This window comes from Salarias fasciatus, chromosome 10 (genome assembly GCF_902148845.1).
Source record: "Salarias fasciatus chromosome 10, fSalaFa1.1, whole genome shotgun sequence".
NCBI classification, from domain to species: domain Eukaryota; kingdom Metazoa; phylum Chordata; class Actinopteri; order Blenniiformes; family Blenniidae; genus Salarias; species Salarias fasciatus.
Genome location: NC_043754.1, coordinates 15,777,931 through 15,797,136, shown reverse-complemented (window position 1 = coordinate 15,797,136; position 19,206 = coordinate 15,777,931). Strand labels below are relative to the sequence as shown.

At 43.3% G+C, this 19,206-nt stretch overlaps 1 protein-coding gene across 4 annotated transcripts in view; it reads right to left on the bottom strand.

Annotated features, from left to right (window-relative positions):
• Window positions 1-19,206, bottom strand: part of jade2 (jade family PHD finger 2) — a 174,379-nt gene that overhangs the window by 106,080 nt on the left and 49,093 nt on the right. For all 4 annotated transcript variants that reach the window (XR_003932254.1, XM_030100614.1, XM_030100613.1 and 1 more), the window contains exon 4: window positions 15,663-15,820. Coding sequence is in view for 3 of the 4 variants with exons in the window: in XM_030100614.1 (XP_029956474.1) it covers window positions 15,663-15,820 (158 nt within the window). In the remaining variant the exon portion in view is untranslated. The remainder of the gene's footprint in view (window positions 1-15,662; window positions 15,821-19,206) is intronic.

The window sequence follows — 19,206 nt, the reverse complement described above, 5'->3', positions numbered from 1 at the left end:
GTCTGCAAAAAACTAATTTACCCTGGAGGGACAGTAAATGCGCTTCCTCATTTAATCGCTGTTGTCACGGGGGGAAACTCGCACATTCCGTGTTTATACATAAATTCAAACAAGACAACCTGACAGATATGCGTTTCAACTATGCAGTTGTTTTCTTTCTGTTGGGGGGAAAAAATTCAAACTTGTTCCTCTTCATAAACCGAAGCTTCATCAAGGCAACAAACCCAAAACTTCAGCTCAATTTTATTACCAGAGACACTGTGGGAAACCCCTGTGGGCTTTGAAATTGAGACAAGGAGGGGTGGAATAATGGGTTGGAGCTGAAGTTTTACCCTTAGGGGCTACACACACACACAGACACACACACACACACACAAACACACAGGCGCGCACGCACACACACACAGAGGCATGTCCAAACACACATACTCCACATATGTAGGCACAAAGAAGTAAGGGAGCTACACTTGCCCTGTCTCCATACATCTCGTACACACCCACACACACACACACACACACACACACACACACACACACACACACACACACAAGCATGCACCGACTCCCACCCTCTTCCTGCATTCCTCTCCTGTCTGACACACTTCCAGTAAGCCCACCAGCACTTCAAAAACAGCCCACCACCACCAAGCCCCCCGACGACAGCGCCTGCAAAAAACATGCTTGGCTTTGTCGCACACAGCGACACAACCCCCACCCCCACTACCCCCACCACCCCCACCGCTACCTTCTGATTGGGAAAAACAGGCCACAGGTGCAGGCAAATACCTAAAAAGTAAAAGTAGTTAGGACACGCAGTATTTTTCTTGTTTGTCAGTCTTGTTTTAAAGACTGTCACCTATTTGGATCGTTAAAATCAAATATTTTATTTGCTGATATTTGCACTTTGAACTTGATTTTTACTAGTACGATGACAAAAATTTTTTTTATTTTTTCTTGTAACTGAACAAGACATTTGAATCGTGTCACTTTTCTCCATAGAAACTATTTTTATCCCAGCTGGCAGCAGTGATAGAGAACAGGCACCGTGCCACCAGGTTTCCCGTCCATTTATCCACACCACTCACAGTTATGTGTTAACGCTTGAAGCCCAAAGGGAATTTCCTCAAATTTGGCACACATGTTCACTCTCGCACAAGGCATTCTGGACCTGAGGAGTTTTTCCATAGTAGTGACAACATTTAGGAGTGTTTCCGTTTTAGGATATTTTTACAGCGTTTGGGAATTGTGGGATTGTTTAAGTGACAAAGAAGATAGAGAATTCACCATGTTCAATGGTGCAGAGTGAAGTGGGATGCTTCTGTGAGCGACTGGGAAGTTTGGAAACGTATGTTGTTTTGCAAAGATATGTAAATCTAAACAAGTTAGACACAAGTGCAACCTTTCCATGTTTTCTTGTCTCCATGATTTAATTCTTGACATGTTCGACTAATAAACAAGTGCGTCACAGACACGTTGTTCTTAGTCCATTCCATGTGCAGTCCAGGGTACTGTAACCATCAACGATGTCCACCCTGGATGTAAACAGTTCCTTGGTCTTCGTCACATTGAGATGTAGGTGGTTCAGCTCGCGCCGTGTGACAAAGATGTCCACCGCAGCCATGTGCTCGGCCTCATCACCCCTACTGACACATCCAACCACTGCAGAGTCATCCCAGAACTGCTGGAGATGTCAGTTCTCAGTGCAGAAGCTATGATGTAAGATATATAAGAACCAATGATGGGCCTCATTCCACTCCAAACCTCTCTGGTGTTGCTCTGCTGAAGCCTTGACCCCAGCCTCGGCTCGGACTCCTCCTTAGCCTCTCTGATCTTGACCCTCAGGCGTCTCTGTATAGTTCTCACTCCCTCCCTGTCGCCATCTCCGACGGCCCTCTTCTTCTCATTCAAGTTGATTTTGATGTCCTTTGTTGCCCATGGCTTGTTGTCTGGGTAACAATAAACAGTCTCGGTTGGGACAAAGGAGTCCACACACAAGTTAATGTTGTCAGTCATGCACACTCATCTATGTCCCTTCCGTTTGGCGAACATAGTGCCTGCCAGGCGTGTCTTCAAAACATACCTGCAGGGCCTCATACGCCTCATGCGACCATCTCCTCAGTATCCTCGCAGTCACAGGCTGTTCTTTCCCCAGAGGCACATAGCAGGGACTGAGGTGCACCAGGTTGTGATCTGACCTTCCCAGTGGGGTCTGGGAGGAGGAGTTGTCTGCATCATTCACGTGAGCATGGAGCAAGTCCAGGGTCTTCACCTCTCTGGTGGGACAGCTCACATACTGAGTGAAGTTGGCAACTTCTGAAAACGTTGTCGTCAGGAATGTTCTGGTGCAGCCATGTCTGTAAAGCACATCAGACTCACTCCCGGTACTCCCTCTGACTCCGTTATAGCGCCATTAGCTCCTCCATCTTGTTAGCCTGCGACCTTACATTACCCGTGGTAACAGAGAGGAGACACGGCTTGTATCTCCTCTTGTCCATAAGCCTTCGTTTTCTGGCTTCTTTCCTCCTCTGCAGCTTCGATGAGTCCTTCTCCAGAGCCCTTTGGGGATTTCTGTAGATCCGGTCGCAACGCCAGCCGGATCAGAGCGATCAGCTGATCCACTATGTAAACAAAGCGGTTCGGCAACTGTTGCGCAAAGTGAAAATAGTAGTGTCACAGCGAAAAGGCAGACCAAAACTCTCTGCTCTCCACTAAATAGAGGAGAAAAATGGACGGACAGGAGCGATCGCAACAGGCTGGAAGCACGGCTGGCACATGCACACTCTCTAGTAAACTAGAGCAAAAAGCCAAAAACAAGGAGCAAACTTTATTTAAACTAGTGAACATGCTATTTTTTCAATTCAGAATTTACACTGATGGTGCAGAAATGGAAAATACTGAACAAGAGAACATTTGAAGAAACTTCCTGTTGGAAGTACTTTCTACAAAATAAGTGAATAGGCAGACAAAAACAACTTAGATTTTGGTGTGAAAAGGTTAAAGGTCAAAGGTAACAATGACTTGGGGAAATTATATTCAGCACAAAAGTAACCTAGTCTAGCTTTTAGAGCCACAAGGTCTGTCTTGTCTGGTTATTTATAGGTCCTATTCTGTTTCATGAATGTACACATATTGAAACAAACTTGTCATCAGATTTCATTTAAATTTGTCACAAATAACCACATGGCCATGGTTAAAAACTACCAGGGCTAGGTCAAACGATCAAAGGTCAAAAGAAACAACCAGGAGTGAGTTTCTATTTGTTTAATTTGTTATGAATCCAATATTTCATGAAAGTCCTGATTTCCTAACAAATCTGTGTCGAGGTTACATGACTCACACAGACAGTGGCAGTTTGAAGAGATTGTCTTTTTTTTTTCTAGGGTCCTTCTTTAACCTCACACACCATGTTTATACCAAAAGTTTTGGTCGTTTGGAGATTATTTCTTAAAAACTCAACAATAAAAGCTGCTCCTACATCCTTCTTCTCCTTCTTGGGGAAAATTAAGGATTTTCTATTAACTCAATTCTCAGATGATGATAGAGCCTTAAAACTTTCCTGGCTGCTGGCTCTTTTTGATGAGCTTTGTTTCAATTTTTCTCGTTGCGTGTGAGCGGGGCACGCCGCTCCGTGTCTGCACCTCTGAGATACATTCCCACTTGCTTTATTTATGTGCCTGAAAGCCTCGATTAAACTCACATACACCGAAAAAAAGCGGCGAGGCGACGCGAGGGAGAGCGGAAGAGAGACGAACGAGGGTTTCGGTTATCTGCTGAAACAACGGCGAGGCTCTGTTGTGTCTCCATCTCGCTCCTTTCCTCTCTTTGTCATTCCCTGCAGATCTGCAGTCGCCGTACCGCTCCACTCAACCGCCTCATCTACCTGTTTGTTTACCTATTCCCAGAGTTCCTCCACCATCAGCATCAGTCCTCCCTGCAGTGTCTCTCGTCCTCGTTCTCTGGATGATTCACTCCACCCTCAAACTCGCTCTGCATCCCTTCATTTTAGCTCCTCTTTCATACCCGATTCATATATTTCCCTGACGTCTCTTTTACTAGCGCTCTCCATTACTTCCTGTTTTTCTTGCATTCTTTTTTTTTTTTTTTGTTTATATATAATATGAAGAAGTAAAAGTAGAAAGACAATGCAAGACTAATGAAAAGATTATTGCTACTAATAAATCAGCCACACAGAGGAAAAAAGGCAGGTCATTTCGATTAGTGTGTGATTTTTGGGTTTGAACATGTGTTAAAAAATACTTTTTTATTGCAGCTAAAATCCATATATAGCTTTGCACAATATATTTCATGCATAAGAAGCTCTTATTGCTGAGATACTGGGCTGCATACAAATTACAACAGTGCAATGTTCAGAAACATTAACGCGTTTCACGATGTTCCCATCCTACTCATGGAGAAAATTACACATCTGCACAAAGACAGTCACCACTAACGGCAACAGATAAAAACCCTGCATGTTTTAGTTTTTAACCGTAAGTGTAACTGTTAAAAAGTTCACTCATTCCCAAACCTAACGTACCCAATACACACACAAACAACTATTTCCCTAAAAATACAATGCGAAGCCGCTGTGGCTCCCCTTCAGTTCCAGTAAAATTGCTTGTTGACGAAGCAGAAACACTAAAAAGCGATGACACCACCGACGCCGGTTTGTTTCATGGTCAGGCCAGAATAAGGAAAGGCATGCAGCACTACATCGTAGATGAACAGCTCAACTAAAACAGTGTTTTTGGGTTTGTTTGTTCGATAGTTAGATGTATTTTTAGAACTGCATTCATTCCCAGTGTAATGAAGATGTATAAAAAGTCAACAAAAAGGCTGAGTGAAAAAGGTCAGAGTAACGACAAGCTCTTCCAGCTGCAGGATACTAACTAAAACCAAAAACCAAATTAAAAACATGCAGGTAAAAAAAAAACCCAGGTTGGGGGTTTATCCTCCCTCACTGCTCTAAAACCCCGAAATAATGAGACAATTCTTGTGAATTCGCGTGATCGTATCCCAACAGTGGAATTTGTTTTAAACGACTTGAAAAGATATTTTTTGAAAGTCTTGTTGAAGCCAGACATGATTTAAGTTTGTTTTTCCAACGCTGGATTCTCGATACACGAATCCAGTTTCTGGAGCTGACTGCCGGTGCTGGTTCTCCCTCACTGCTAGCTGCCAAATCAAAAAAAAATTGGCAGTTTATTAGACAGTAAATCAAATAGCTTTAGATTTGCTTTTTTATTTTACGATTCCAGCAAAAACACCAACAAGATGAACTGCCTTTGGACAATATTTAGAATTAAAAAAAAAAAAAAAACTGACAAAATTTTTCTCCTCAAGCCAAATAAATCATGGTATTGAGGTCATTCTGTCAGAGTCAAGTTTTGTCTTTCTGTTTATAGCAGGAACAGATAAACATCCACATGAAGAAATTCCCGTCTATTATTCTTTCCATCCGTTCACCCATAATTCCATCAAAATCAATGAGGATCATTTTCTGGCCTGGCGGTTCAGCCTCTGCTGGGACGCAGAGCCTTGGTAAACAGTGTTTACTCTCCTGGAGGTGGTTGGGTTTAAGTGGCTGACCAGGGCTGCACCGGGTTCCCTGACGTGACGGTTAAAGTCGACGGCCTCACCTTGACAACCGGGCGGGGGTTAAAGAGAAACACAAATATAATAAAGCACAGATCATAACATGACTGCTCGAGTGTCGCACAAGCAAGACAATGAGATCCGGAGAGGAAAGAAAAGAAAAGAGGATGTAGAGATAGAAAGGAAAGGACATTAACTGTGACAAGCTTCAGCAAATTGAGCAAGCTCTTAGAAACACACCAGGGATCAGTGGGAGAAAGAGAGAAGGGAACATAATTATCTATCTACAATTGTCATGAGTGTCTGTCTCTATCTTACACACATGCGCGCGCGCGCACACACACACACGTCAAGCTGTCCAGATGGTAAGACTGGTAGAAGGCGGACAGCACGGCCCAGATGTTGATGAACCCACAGTGCAGAAGGCGAAGGGCTTTGATCTTTACACCACAGAGGAACTCCCTCAACGGGACGGAGCTGCAGCCCATCCTTTAAAGAACGAGAGCCAACTGGAGTTAATAGGTGTGTGTGTGTGTGTGTGTGTGTGTGTAGTGCGCATCCGTGTGCGCGCGTGTCAAAATACGAGCGCGAGAGAGCTTTGTATCACATGGAGCAGCGAGAGACGAGGTCGGATGATATACCCACATGAGACGTATCAAGCGTTTACGAGCGAATACCCGAGGGAGGACTCGCTTCTGTTACACACAAACACAAACACGGAGACAAACGACACATCCACAAATGCAGGCGCCGATACGTGCACAATCCAGACTCCCACGCATGACTCTTGGGTTTACTCACATGTCACATGACATCCATGTGGGGAAAACAACAAAGATCCATGCAAACGCACAACAAAAAAACCAACCCACACTCAGCCTCGGGGCAGCTCCGAGTAAACACCAGCCACCACACACACACCACACATGATGGGCTGGGATACAGGAAATTGCTTTAATATACACACACACGCAAACACACACACACACTATGCTGTAATTTAAGAAGAACTACATTCATTGACCAAGTCACAGCCTCTTTTTTTCTCGTCTGCAAACATCAGCTAGTGATTCCATTTACAGTCAGGCCAAAGTGCTGATTGAATATGTGGGCATGTGAAAAAGACACATGCCTGCATACTGGTATCCTTGGTCGGCCGTTTTACCACCCCAACACACAGACACACCTCACAAGTCCAGCCTATTGTTTAAAGGGAAAAGTTTGAACTTCCCAGGTTTCAGTCTCCGGACCAAATCCGATCTGTGCCCACAAAGCCGCGCGAGGTGAATGGGTTTAGCCGGGGACTGACTCACCCGCTGGAACCAGAAAATCAACTGGAGTTCTTGCCAGTGATCAGTCATTGTGGTCAGAGAGTACCCCGTCAGTCGCACAGGCCGCCAGCCAGCTCTGCCGTGTTCAAGAGGTCGGACAAAAAGTCAGTCAACACAGTCAGCCAGTTCTCCGAAAAACAAGGGAACTGCTCTCAAATGCGATTAATAAAGCACTCTGAGACTCTGCTGCACACTGTGGTGATGACAAAGTATTTGTTCTCATTTTCGTTCAACCGCTCGTCGACCCTTTACTCATCCATTCAGTCGGCTAAGGAAGTGATTCTGGTAACATCCTGATCCCTCCTCCACAGAGCTTCACATTAGGCCAGGGGAAAAACATGGCAGGGGTGATATCAATCGACCAAGCGGCAAAGAGAAAAAGAAAAAAGAAAAAAAAAAAAAAAACGTCCAGTCAATCAGTCAGTCAATAAACCTGTTAGGCAGCTGCCTGGTCAGTCAGTCAGCCAGTCGATGACTCCATCACCCGGGCAGGGTCCGCTCAGTAAGTCGTCTCCATTAACTGCGGTGAAAGATGTACCCAGTGACTCTATGAACTCATACGGAAATGTGCAAGTATTATTACGCTACTTTATTTGCCATTACAGTTCCCCTCCAGCCCCAGTGGGAAGTTTATTAAACCCCCTCGCCAAGGAAAGGCATCAAAAGCTGTTTCTCACTATAACATGTTATTAGTTTTGTCATGGCGACTTACCAGATACAGGCAGACAGCAAGGGCCCAATCTGGCTCTTTAGCCTATACTTTAGAAAATATAGTTCTCATATTCGCTCACACTTTCAGCCAAAAGCAACCAAGTGAGTGCGGTCAGAAACACACCAACTGACCTTTCAGGGAAATGTGCTGATGAGTTGCTGCGGGTGAGTTTGGTCGTAGCTGTCGTCATTGCTGTCTTTCCAGAGGTCCATGAGGCTCGGTTCATACTTGTGGTGCCTGGACCAAGCTTGTAACAAGTCTGCTCGGCTTTGAGTTCACATTTCTATTTTAAATAAATAAATCTACTTGAGCATTATCTGGGATGCTTTTATAACATGTGAGTCAAGGTGACAGAACATCCATAAGATCCACAACGACACTGAACGAAAGGCGCTCGTGATTATTGCGGAGGTGTTTGGATCACGTGAAGCTTCATGATTGCTCATATGACCCACAAACGGCCAAAAAAAAAGTGGATCATGAACTCTTCAGCCCTTCAGTACATCAACAAAGCTCTGCAGCAATGAAGCCGCATTCTGTCATTGAGCCATGACTCATTCATATTTCAATCAAACCACAGTTTATATAGAAAGGTGTTTGGTAAAAATAAAAAAAAACTAAACTTTTATGTCGTGTTAATACATCCAAAATCAAAAAACATTCACAGGGAAATTGTCTCAAATCGTCTTAATCAAAGCAACCAAGGGTAAACATTATAAGTGATATAAAGAAGCCATCAGTTTACCTGTTTATTCATCTGCCCCTCAGTATTTCATTACACTCAGCGGTTCATCCACTCTAACCACTTGTCATTTTATTCAGTTTGTGCTTTCAGCCATTAAATCTGAAAGTGATTCACTGAGAGATCTTTTGAGTATTCAATATTCACGGTCACACGTATAGATTCGGTTTCAGGGCCGCTGCGCCTTCCTCGCACCCTGTTGTTTGCGTAAATAGCATGGCGGAGTCTGCCTCTGTTCCACCTCTGGAGCTCAGACGTTGTCTGTGTGAACGGGTCATATCTGAGATGCATGAGGCTGATGGCTGTTAAAAATCCCCCGCTGGGAGGTTTTATCATTTTTCTGAGTGAATCACTGGAGAGACAGGAATAAGGGAACTGTTACTGAGTGTGTGTATCAGAAGTGTGTTTCACATTACATGACTATCTTGGCCATTTTTAATTCTCAACTATGGATTGATTGAAGTCTGTCCTCATACCTTAGTTACCTTAAAGAGTGTTTTTCCATCAGGGCCATGCTTCAGTGACTGAATCCTCCCATCACGGTTTAACTCGGGGGGGAAACTAAGCAGTGAAACAAACTCGCTTCGTGTTTTGTGTTGACATTTCGATCTGAAAGCTTGACAACAGCACAGTTAATAAAATTCATCTGTGAGAAATGCATGGCTTCACTTCAGGAACTTTTCCGGTTCACTTATTTTACAAACTTCTTGTCAAACATTCTCCAAAAAAAAAAAAAAAAAAAAAAAAAAATATGTTCCATTAGTCGAGCAAAAAACAGTCCCTCAGAAACCCGATCCAATAAAACAACCCACTGCTAACTGTCTGCCATTGATGCCTTTGTTGTTGTGGCTTTTGTATTTGTGTTTTGGGGTTTTGAATTCCTGTTGTAGGTTTCGCAGTTGTGTTTTTGGCTTTTCCATTATAGATTTCAGATTTCAGTAAGTTTTCTTAAATTGCGAACAATCAAAATCTGTTCACTCGATGTTGCATTGTTCTGGACGGTACGACACCCGAGAGACGTCTGAGAACTGCAATACATGTTGTGGAAGCTGCAGTCGCCGCTGTGTGAAGTCTGACTCCTTTAGGCAGTCAGTGACTGTTTGATTCATGCAATAAAATTTCTCCAATTCATCTAAACCCGATGTTTTATCAGATGTCCGCAGCATCTGTAGGTCATCTGTGTAGGAAGCAGTTCCCGAGGCTGGAAGCAGAGTACACGTGTGTACAAGGCAGCCTGTTGGCTGTTTACTCAGCCATCTCACTGTCGTCACACATGTACCAAGGGTATCGCAGCAAAACACACTTCCAGCAAGTGTGTGTGTGTGGAGGCAATTACTGCTTGTGCACCCGCTGACCCTGTACATGATGAGGCTGGTGATGCTGCTATTAGTCATCTTATTTCTTGATAAAGAGCTGCTTTGGAAAAGAGCAGAGGATTTCCTGATTTCCAGATGTTACTGCGAACTGAGGAACACAAGCAAACGAGCTCTCCGATGACACATGCACAATAAACGCATAGGATCGTGTGTCCTTGTGAAAGTGAGCGTTCGTGTTGTGGGCAGCAGCTGGGCCCGGCAGCACGAATCCCAGAGGGACTCTTCAGTCGCCTAACCACTGCTCTCTCTCCTTTTTCCTTTTTAATCACGCCTGTCATTAATGTACTCGCATCAGTGTTTCTGTCATGACCTTTAGCTGGTCATTTCACAACATCATTTATACTGAAGAGGAAAAACAAATGTCACATTTATTCCCGGGACTCTTAACTCTCTCTTTTTTTTTCTTTTTTTTTTCCACACCGGAGGAGTTCAGAAAACTGGGTCACATCTCCTCAGATGAAGCAGTATTTTTTTTCAAAAAAGATGTCTTTCAAAGGTTTACACAGATCATATTACATGGAGAGGTACGCTTCATCCGAAACTGTGATAAAAATAAGACATGATTTCGCTTCTTTAGCATCACGAGCCAAAACTAAATTAGCAAAGCAATGAGATAAAGTGTCGCTGGCGGTTCCTTATTCTATCACTGAAAAATGGTACGAGCTTCTAAAAGCCTATTTCAGGCAAAAATATTAACATTATTAAACTCACGATGTGACAAGAGCCAAAGTGGAGAAAAATACAGAGTTCTAGCTGAAAATGTCACAGTATACTTTCTGGGCTTTAAATATAGCCGACGCTCAGCAATACGTGACATTTAGTCTGTCCTCCATCTCGCCACCATTCAGCAATTTGTCCTTCCCTCCATCTCTCTATCCATCTCACTGCCCTCAGGCTTTCTTCAATCCATTATTGGGGCGCGCATGTGTGCTTGCATGTGTGTGCACGTGCACGTGTGTGCACGTGCACGGGCGCGCGTGCCGAATAGCAGTCACTGAGTTTTTAGTAGCCGATTAGCCTCCTGACCCGCCGCTGCACTGTCTGGCGTCCCCCAGCGAAAGGTTGTGTTTGGATGTGTTTTTGAAGCGGCGCCGTGCGCTCGAGAGAAATGCATTTGTGGAAATAAACAGAAACAGTGGGGTCTGGGATATGCAGCGCGATGTACCAGTGGATTGGATTTATTCAAAATGTATTTGCTGGCAGTTGCATCTGTTTCTGCACACGAGTACAAAGCTTATGTACTGGGGAAGGTCCGTGGCAATTAGAGGCTTTATCCACGCCTACTCGCCAACGCCATACCTCTTTCAAGTCCAAAGAGTGAATTCAGGATAAAAGAAGAAAAAAAAAACTCAATAAAATACTGGAATGTTTCTTTTTTTCAAGCCATTCAAAGTTTGAAGAGACATCTCTGTAATGTAAAAATGTGTTTGGTGTTTGGCAGCTGTCGGGCTGTCATAACACGTGCAGGCTAATAGCCGTTTCAGTCTGCACCTGTCTTTCGGTCGCGCTCAGCAGAGCCGCCGTGTTTTCGGCGCGGCCACGCATGCAGAACGGAAAGCTAAACATATCCGCAAGTGGCTGGATTCCTGGGCTGTAAACCATCAACAGGTAAACGTGTTTGGACCTTTGTCTCCATGCAGAGGAAAACACTTCATGTCTGAACCCAACGTGTCCAAAGCAGTCTGAGCCCGGTCGTATTTAAAAAAAGATCAGCATTATTTCTCATCAAAGACCTTGTTGCTTCTTTAAAAAAAAAAAAAAAATCGTACCTGCATCTGCACGTGTGTTCAAACCACTCGTTTCCTCTGGGAAACGTTTGGAGAGAGATGCACCGACAGTTTTACATAGCATCCCTGTCTGTCCGGCCAAAGCTTTGGATATGATCACAGCTGCCAGAAACCCGACCCGCAGATATTCTTCCACCGGGGATCAAGCATGAATCTCATTATGGAGTGATGTCCCCTGCGCGCAGGCTTTGCACCTCATGATTTAAATCGCAAAGTTCCCAAAGCCTTTGAAATAATAACAATATATGAGAAATGATCTACTGGATTATTTTCACATGACCCTCAGAGTCAGCTTTAAAGACGCACCAGTGTTATTATGGTCTTGGCAATCAAGAAGCTCGGTCGATTTTCTCCAAAATGAACTTTCTTTTCTTTTTTTTCTTTTTTTTTTTTTAACCTTGGAAGTCACTCTATGTTATGCTTTAAATGGCCACAGTTTCATGCAACAAAATGCCAATTTGTTTCACTGAACCACAATGAAAAGGCTTCACATTCACCAGCGACATTGCATTTATTTGATTTGGTGAAAGCGCGTCGATCTTCAGATGCGCATGTGTAATTATTTCCTTCCTTTGGTTCGGCGATGCCACTGGAGACCAGGTCTGCCGAGTCCCTGCCAGAGCCCCATTCACCGTCTGAACACAGCCAGTGTTACGCAACGGCTAATTACTTCCACTCGGCCCCCGACAAAACCGTGGAGAGCGAGAGATGAGGGATGGAGGGGTGAGAGAGTGATAAAGTCAGGGAGGAAAAGCAGACTGTGAAGGGGGGAAGACGAAAAAGCAGCTAGGCGGGACAAAATGCGGCAAAGAGGGGAAATAAAAAGGGACAGGAAGGCTCAAGATTGTTCATTTTGTCCCTCTTCTGCAATATTTTTTTTTTTTCTGAGGCAGAGGCACAAGAAAAACCACAAAGAAGCGTAATGACCTCTTCACCAGCCGCCACAACCGTTTCACCGAAAAATCTCGCCAAAGCAACCAAATGTGGTCAAAAGAAAAGCGAGGGGAGAAATGTTGAAGAAGAGGTTTGTCGGAGCCAGACGGGGCCCGCAGCTCTTTTCCTCTCCTACAATTTTTGAAGATGATGTCATTATTCAAAAAAAAGAAAGAAAGAGAGAGAAAGAAAAAAATAGAAAAAGAAAAATGTGTCTGCGCCTCCGGCTGGAGCGGGAGGGGAGGAGGGGGAGGCAGAGGACAGAGATGTAGAGATGAAGATACTTAAGACAAAGGAAAGAAAACTAAAGAAAAGGATGAGGAAAGAATCTCAATGAAGACTTCTCATCCTCAGCTGATTCTTATTTTGGACCAGAAATCTTGTTAATGTGACTTTAAGTTGGGATGAAGAAATAGAAAGATAAAACATTTGATTAATGAGTTTCAGAAGTGCTGGTAGGCAGATTCTGTTACCATTTGACAAAGCCAGGAGAGACGTTTCCCCCGGCTTCCACTCTCTGCACTGAGCTGAGTTAACAGGCTTCTGGCTACGGCCTTAAATTTAATGGACAGACATGAAAGTGCTATTAATCTTCTCCTCTAACCCATTTTTCCTTTCTTCGGCTGTCCTATAAAGAAAAATAAGGTGTGAAAAATAAAGCGCGGCTACACTCTTTTCAGTTGAAAGAGAGTTTCTGGAGGTGAAAATCGCAGCATTTGGCTCTATTGTAACAGCGGACGTCTTTGACGTGTTCATTGATCACCCGTGCATTTATCAAGCAAATTGGTTTTATCGAAAGAGTTTGAGAAGTATTTAAAAGAATTCTAGTTTTGTGACAGTGAATGGAAACTTATTCGACCTACTGCTGCATTTATTCTATTCTCTTTGATGAAAAAAGTCATATTATGACTTATTCTGTGCTTCAAGTGCGACACATGATACCAGCTTTGGCCCCCTGGTAAAAATGATGCATCGTAGTTGTATTTGCTTATGGGACCTAGGGAGCCTTATGTTGATCTAATGTTCCAGTATTAGGATGAAGAGGCATGTCAAAAAAGAAATATCACAGATCCCCAAAATTTGTTTAAATAATTTGCTTGCGGGATTTTTGGGAAACAGTGACTCTGCCTGACCACAGAGACTTATTTTGAGGGAACAAATCAGACAATGGTTCATATCACAGCCCAAACAACGACGCAAAGGCAGGAGGAGGAAGAGAGAGAGGACAAAAAGAGGGGCGTGCAGATGACACCCGAGCAAAGAAGGATGAACAAACCGCTGTCAGAGACTCTGACAGAGACCATCAACTCAGTCACACTCAGCCTTTTCTCCCGTCTCGCCGCCGATCCATCATCGCCCTGTTTAAACATCACAGTAAATCATGTCAGCCCTCTATCACATACAAGATAATAGATAAGAACCCAATTCATCCATCTATACCTAACTACCGTTTTTTTAAGGGATCCCCCCCCAATATTCTCATCTCTCCGTCTGCCTGCAGGCCCGGTTCGATCTGTCAGCACCGCGGTGTTTATACCTGTCAGGTGACGTGTGCTCAGATAATCAGCCTGGTTAACATCGTCACCAGAGTTTTGTCTGAGGCTCCTGCACCGTGAAGGATCCGGGTAGAAGTTGTAAAAGCTTGTGAGCGTGCAAACAGAAACTACTTCACTGTTTATGTTTGTCTTCCGTTCTCGTTAAATCTCTCAGAGCTCGTTGGGTTTTACGTGCCGGTTTCCATCCCGAGCAAAACTGTAAATGCACACCTCACACATTTTAATCGAAGATTATTTTTCAGGTTCTGCAAACAAGGTTCTCTTTGGCAGTGGTGAGTTATTTCTTCAACATATTGTTTGTCCAAAGCATTGAGTTATGTTAGAAAGAAATATATTTGATTTTATTGTCCCTGCAGTACTCATACATTTTGAGTTGAAACAAAATTTTAATCAACACCAAGTTTTTTTAATACTCCAACACTAAAACTCTATCAGGAATTTCTCTTTCTTTTTAAACTGAAAGGCAAAATGATAAAATGGAAGAAAGTGAATTACTGCATTTATACAGATCCTGCCTCCAACTGAGCGCTCACACACAGGTGGAAGCTGGGAGCGCATGCAGGAGCAGTTCGAGCTTCAGCTTGTTGCCAAAAAGCACTTTGAGGAGAACTTCAGGATCAAACCACCAGCCTTGTATGATACTCCTATTACCGTCTGACCCACAGCAGCCCCACTGCAGACCTTGAATCAACACAGAAGTTCATTTCCACTTTAGCTTTTGGATTGTTTGGCCGACAGACAAACAACCCCACCCCCACCCCACCATCACCGCAACACCACGAACCATAAGCTCCAGTCACACGTTCACACATAAAGAGTCTCTGCTTGACACAGAGTTTCATGAAGGGTCTTTTCAAATTCAACTCCCAAAGTTCAAAGGGTGTTTAAATCTTCCATACCCGATAACTAAATTGTCTTGCGCCTGTGAGAGTGAACTCTCTCTGCATGTGTCTTTTTAAGGTTGGCTTGAAAAGCATACAATTTATTTGATTGGAAGTCTCATGACAGGATAATTTATATATTTATCTGTCTCCTGAAAAGGCTGAGCGGCGGCGTGCGTGTGGCCTCCCAGTGTGACATGTCTGCGCAACAGGCATTACCAGGCAGTCTGAGCATTTTCATTAGTTCCTCGAACGCCAGAAAGAAAAAAAAAACCACACGGGTATGTGAAGCAGCTGCAGTAGTACTAGAGAGCTGGTGAGTCCACAGTGGCACGAAAGAGGCAGAGCGAGCTGCAGCTCAGCCGCGGTGCGAATGGAAGTGGGTCGAAGTGCACGCCTGCACACATCTGCCTGCCAGCCTGTTGCTGCGAGTGTGTGTGCATGCACATCCGAACCCATGCATGCGTTTGCACAGGGTCACAGTCGATGTCCTTGCGGGCTTCTGCGTGCAGAGGCGAGCGCGCACGTTCTCCGTTACAAATATGTCGCTAATTAGTGTAATTACATGACTAGTAATGATGTAGAGACTTCACACACCTGTTATAACAAGCTAATCCTTTAGCTCAGCACGCGTTTATATTCACAAAGTTGACAAATGTTCCCCATATTTTCATGTGGCTGCTCAAGCGAGAGCTTCTCTGTGTGTTTGTTTATTTCTGTGTGCGTTTCGCTCGCCGGTCATGTCCTACCTGACCACGGGCTCCGGGATGGCCTCCAGGTTGGCCGGGACCTGCACTCCCTTCTCCCACTCCTGTCTCCAGGGGTCCGACAGCACGTAGAAGTCGTCCAGGCCGAGCTGCGCCGAGTCGGGCAGCTTCATGGCTGTGATGAAGTCGGTGCGAAACACCTGTGAGAGGCGAGGTGGACGGAAGAGACAAGAGAAGACGGCTTTGAGTTAACTATCATCTTAGGACACTTTAGGACTTAGGATGCAGGCCTTTCATCAAAAATGGATTTAAAATTTTGATTCGAGTCACCAGTGCGGGTGCACAAAATGAATCACATTTTTCTCCTGGATGCCTGACGTGTTGATATTTTCCAACTCTGTTTTTCATTTATTACATTCTCAAACCAATATACCGCATGTGCATAATCGCGTTCATTTAACTGAAGTCGATCCTCTTATGGATTGAAGGCTTACAGAAAGATGAAGTTATAAAATAACAACAGTTTTCAATATACATACAGCAAAAGACCAACCGGGACATTTTAATATTTCTGTCATGATGGCAGCTGATACCAGAGTTTTATCTTACAGCCAATTATATAGTTATTCTCTAGTGGTCCGGTAATAAAACATGCTTCAATGTCATATTGTTTCAATCGATATATTTCTCCATCTTGGTCAAAGTGAAAATGTAATTCTTGAAATTCAGGAATTAAACCTTAAACTTTATTGACACACTCTCTTGCTAAAATTCTTGACACTTGTGATTTCACTTCAATTGACACCAAATACACTGCACAGATGGATGATGGATTGAAGGATGGATGATGTAAGGTGATAATGGATGGATGATATTAGATGATGGATGGATGGATGGATTGTAAGACGGATGGATGGATGGATGATGTAAGATGATAGTAAAACATGGATGGAAGCATGATGAATGGATGGATGGATGGATGGATGGATGGATGGATGGATGGGCGGATGGATGGATGGATGGATGGATGGATGGGCGGATGGATGGATGGATGGATGGATGGATGGGCGGATGGATGGATGGGTGGATGGATGGATGGATGGATGGATGCGTTGGTTGGTGGATAATGGATGATGGACCCTCAGTCTGTCAGTCTCATTTGATCCTCGGTGATCTTCGGGTCCGGCTCCCTCTGATTGGTCTCAGTCAAGCTTTTATCACAAAAATAAACCATGAAGCTCGTGTTCGATTACATAATTTAACTTCAATTGGCCGTGACCTGAAAATGTTACTTTTTTTTGTGCATTTGATCGCAGCGTGACAACAAACAGTAGTTAACAATCAAACTGGCAGGATATTATGTGTGATTCACTGAGATGCACAAGTCCAGAAAATTATTAATCCCTCAGTTTGAGTGTCCTGTCCCGGTTTCATGATGTTAACACTGTGAGAGGACTTTCTCTGCTGCCGCTTCTCCCTCCAAACAAACAAAAAAAAAAAAAAGAAAAAAGATCTCTTATAATTATTGCAATTACCACTAAATGTCATAATGCAAGTTGATAATTGATTACTGTGATTAAATGTGAAGGTGTATGAGTGCAGGGATAAGAGCATATGGTAGTATGTGGTACAAATCCAACTATTTGAGGAGAGACAGATAATAGGTGCAGATATGAAAAAAGTGAACTCAAACAGACACAAGTCAACAACTGAGGAAAGGCAGTATACAGAAGAGGTGTTACGTTTCGTTTCGTTTATTTGGGCATATCAAGTTACAAACATCTCAGACAACAATATGCAAACCATTCAATGAGAGCCCAAAAGGAGTAGGCTGAAGCAGAAGCTTATCAATGCCTACCCCTTCCCATATCTCACAGTTTTATCACTGAGGGTCACATGGCAGAGTTGTTGTATTTATGTATGTTTTTATCATCCATACCCAGGCCATTACACAGTAAAATGTGCATGTGCCTGCCTATTAATGTGTGTGTGTTATGTAGTACAAGATTCATATCCTGGCATGCCACACAAAAGTGTGTGCATGCCTGGACATGAACTGCAAAAATTAACCATACATAATCATTATTCATCATTATTCAGGCCAAGCAAACACAATTACATATTATTACAGCATACTCAATAGTCAAACTATGTCTGACAGTATTGTTACATTTGTGTGTTCATTATCCATACCCAGGCCAATGCACCCTAACACGTGCATGTGCCTGTTCATGAGCGTGTGTGTGATATGTCGTACAGTATTCACATTCCAGTATTATGTTTCTCTGTCATATTTATCAAAAATACTGCGCTTATACAGTTTTTTAAAATGATGTATAGTTATGACACTTTTTAGGTTACCATCTAGACTGTTCCATAGATTTACGCCTCTCCGGGTAATACATTGGCGTATAACACTAAGAACTGAAGGTTTTACAGCTGACTTAAGAAAAGTTGACTGGAGTCTAAAAAAGTTTTACAAAGATAGCACTGATTTCAAACATGTATCTATCCTGTTTTCTACATTTAGTGATGCTCATGTTGAAGATAAGAAAATAATCCAAAATAAATAACAATGAATAGTCAAGCCATTTTAGTCATGAGGGTTTTTTTTTTTTTCCATTTGCCTGTAATTTTCTGAAAGGTTGAGGCAGCCACTACAGAGGGTCTGCAGAGCAACATGAGGCTCCAGAAAACCTTTCATTTACTTCCAGACTCAATTTCATTTTTATTGTTTCTCAGCGTGTATCAAATTCTAATTACAAGTTTTACAAACACCTCACATTGGAGAGACTAATTCAACTGTACGGCATGCAGGTGAGAAAATAAAAGAAGATTTTAAAGATAAAATATATATATACTGGTAGAAAAAAGCCTAAATCAACCCAGTGGGAGTAACATCCACTGAATATGTATATACTGTATCATATGTATACTGGATCGTTATGTACGAAGCTTCACCAAAAACAAACAAGGTGTGTTGGAGTGTGATGCAGACTTTCAAGGACCTCGGGGAGAGGGTGTATTGAGGCAGACGCAGCCACTCTCACACATAATAGGAGCACACGTGAAGCCTCTGTCTGCTCTGAAAGGGACCCCGAGCAATGATATTATCACTAATATAGTCAAGGACATCAGTCAAGAACACACAGCAACAAATAAACACACAAACCCACAAGAAACAAGCAAACAGCGCACACACTGGTGCCAAATCAAGCGTATGACTTCACTCGACGTTTTATCATTACTTTCTAAGCCGCCTTATCCCCGCTTTATTAGCTCCTGCCCTCCCTCCCTCCCTCTCTCTCCCTCCCCGCTCTGTCTCTCCATCTTTCCTCTCTCTCCTCTCTGATTGTGGATTTTTTTTTTTTTTCATCTTCTCGGTTTTGACCACAGAATCTACACAAAGAAAAAGTGTCAAAAAGTAATTTATGGAGAAAAGGACGTGACTGAAAGCTAAAAACAGCCAAGGGACAAATGGAAGGGGAGCACAGGATGAAAGCAGCAAGCGCAGCGATTTCATTTTTGAGGTTTCACATCATTTTCCATATCACGAAAGTAGATCAGGGTCTCTCCCAGTGTGTGT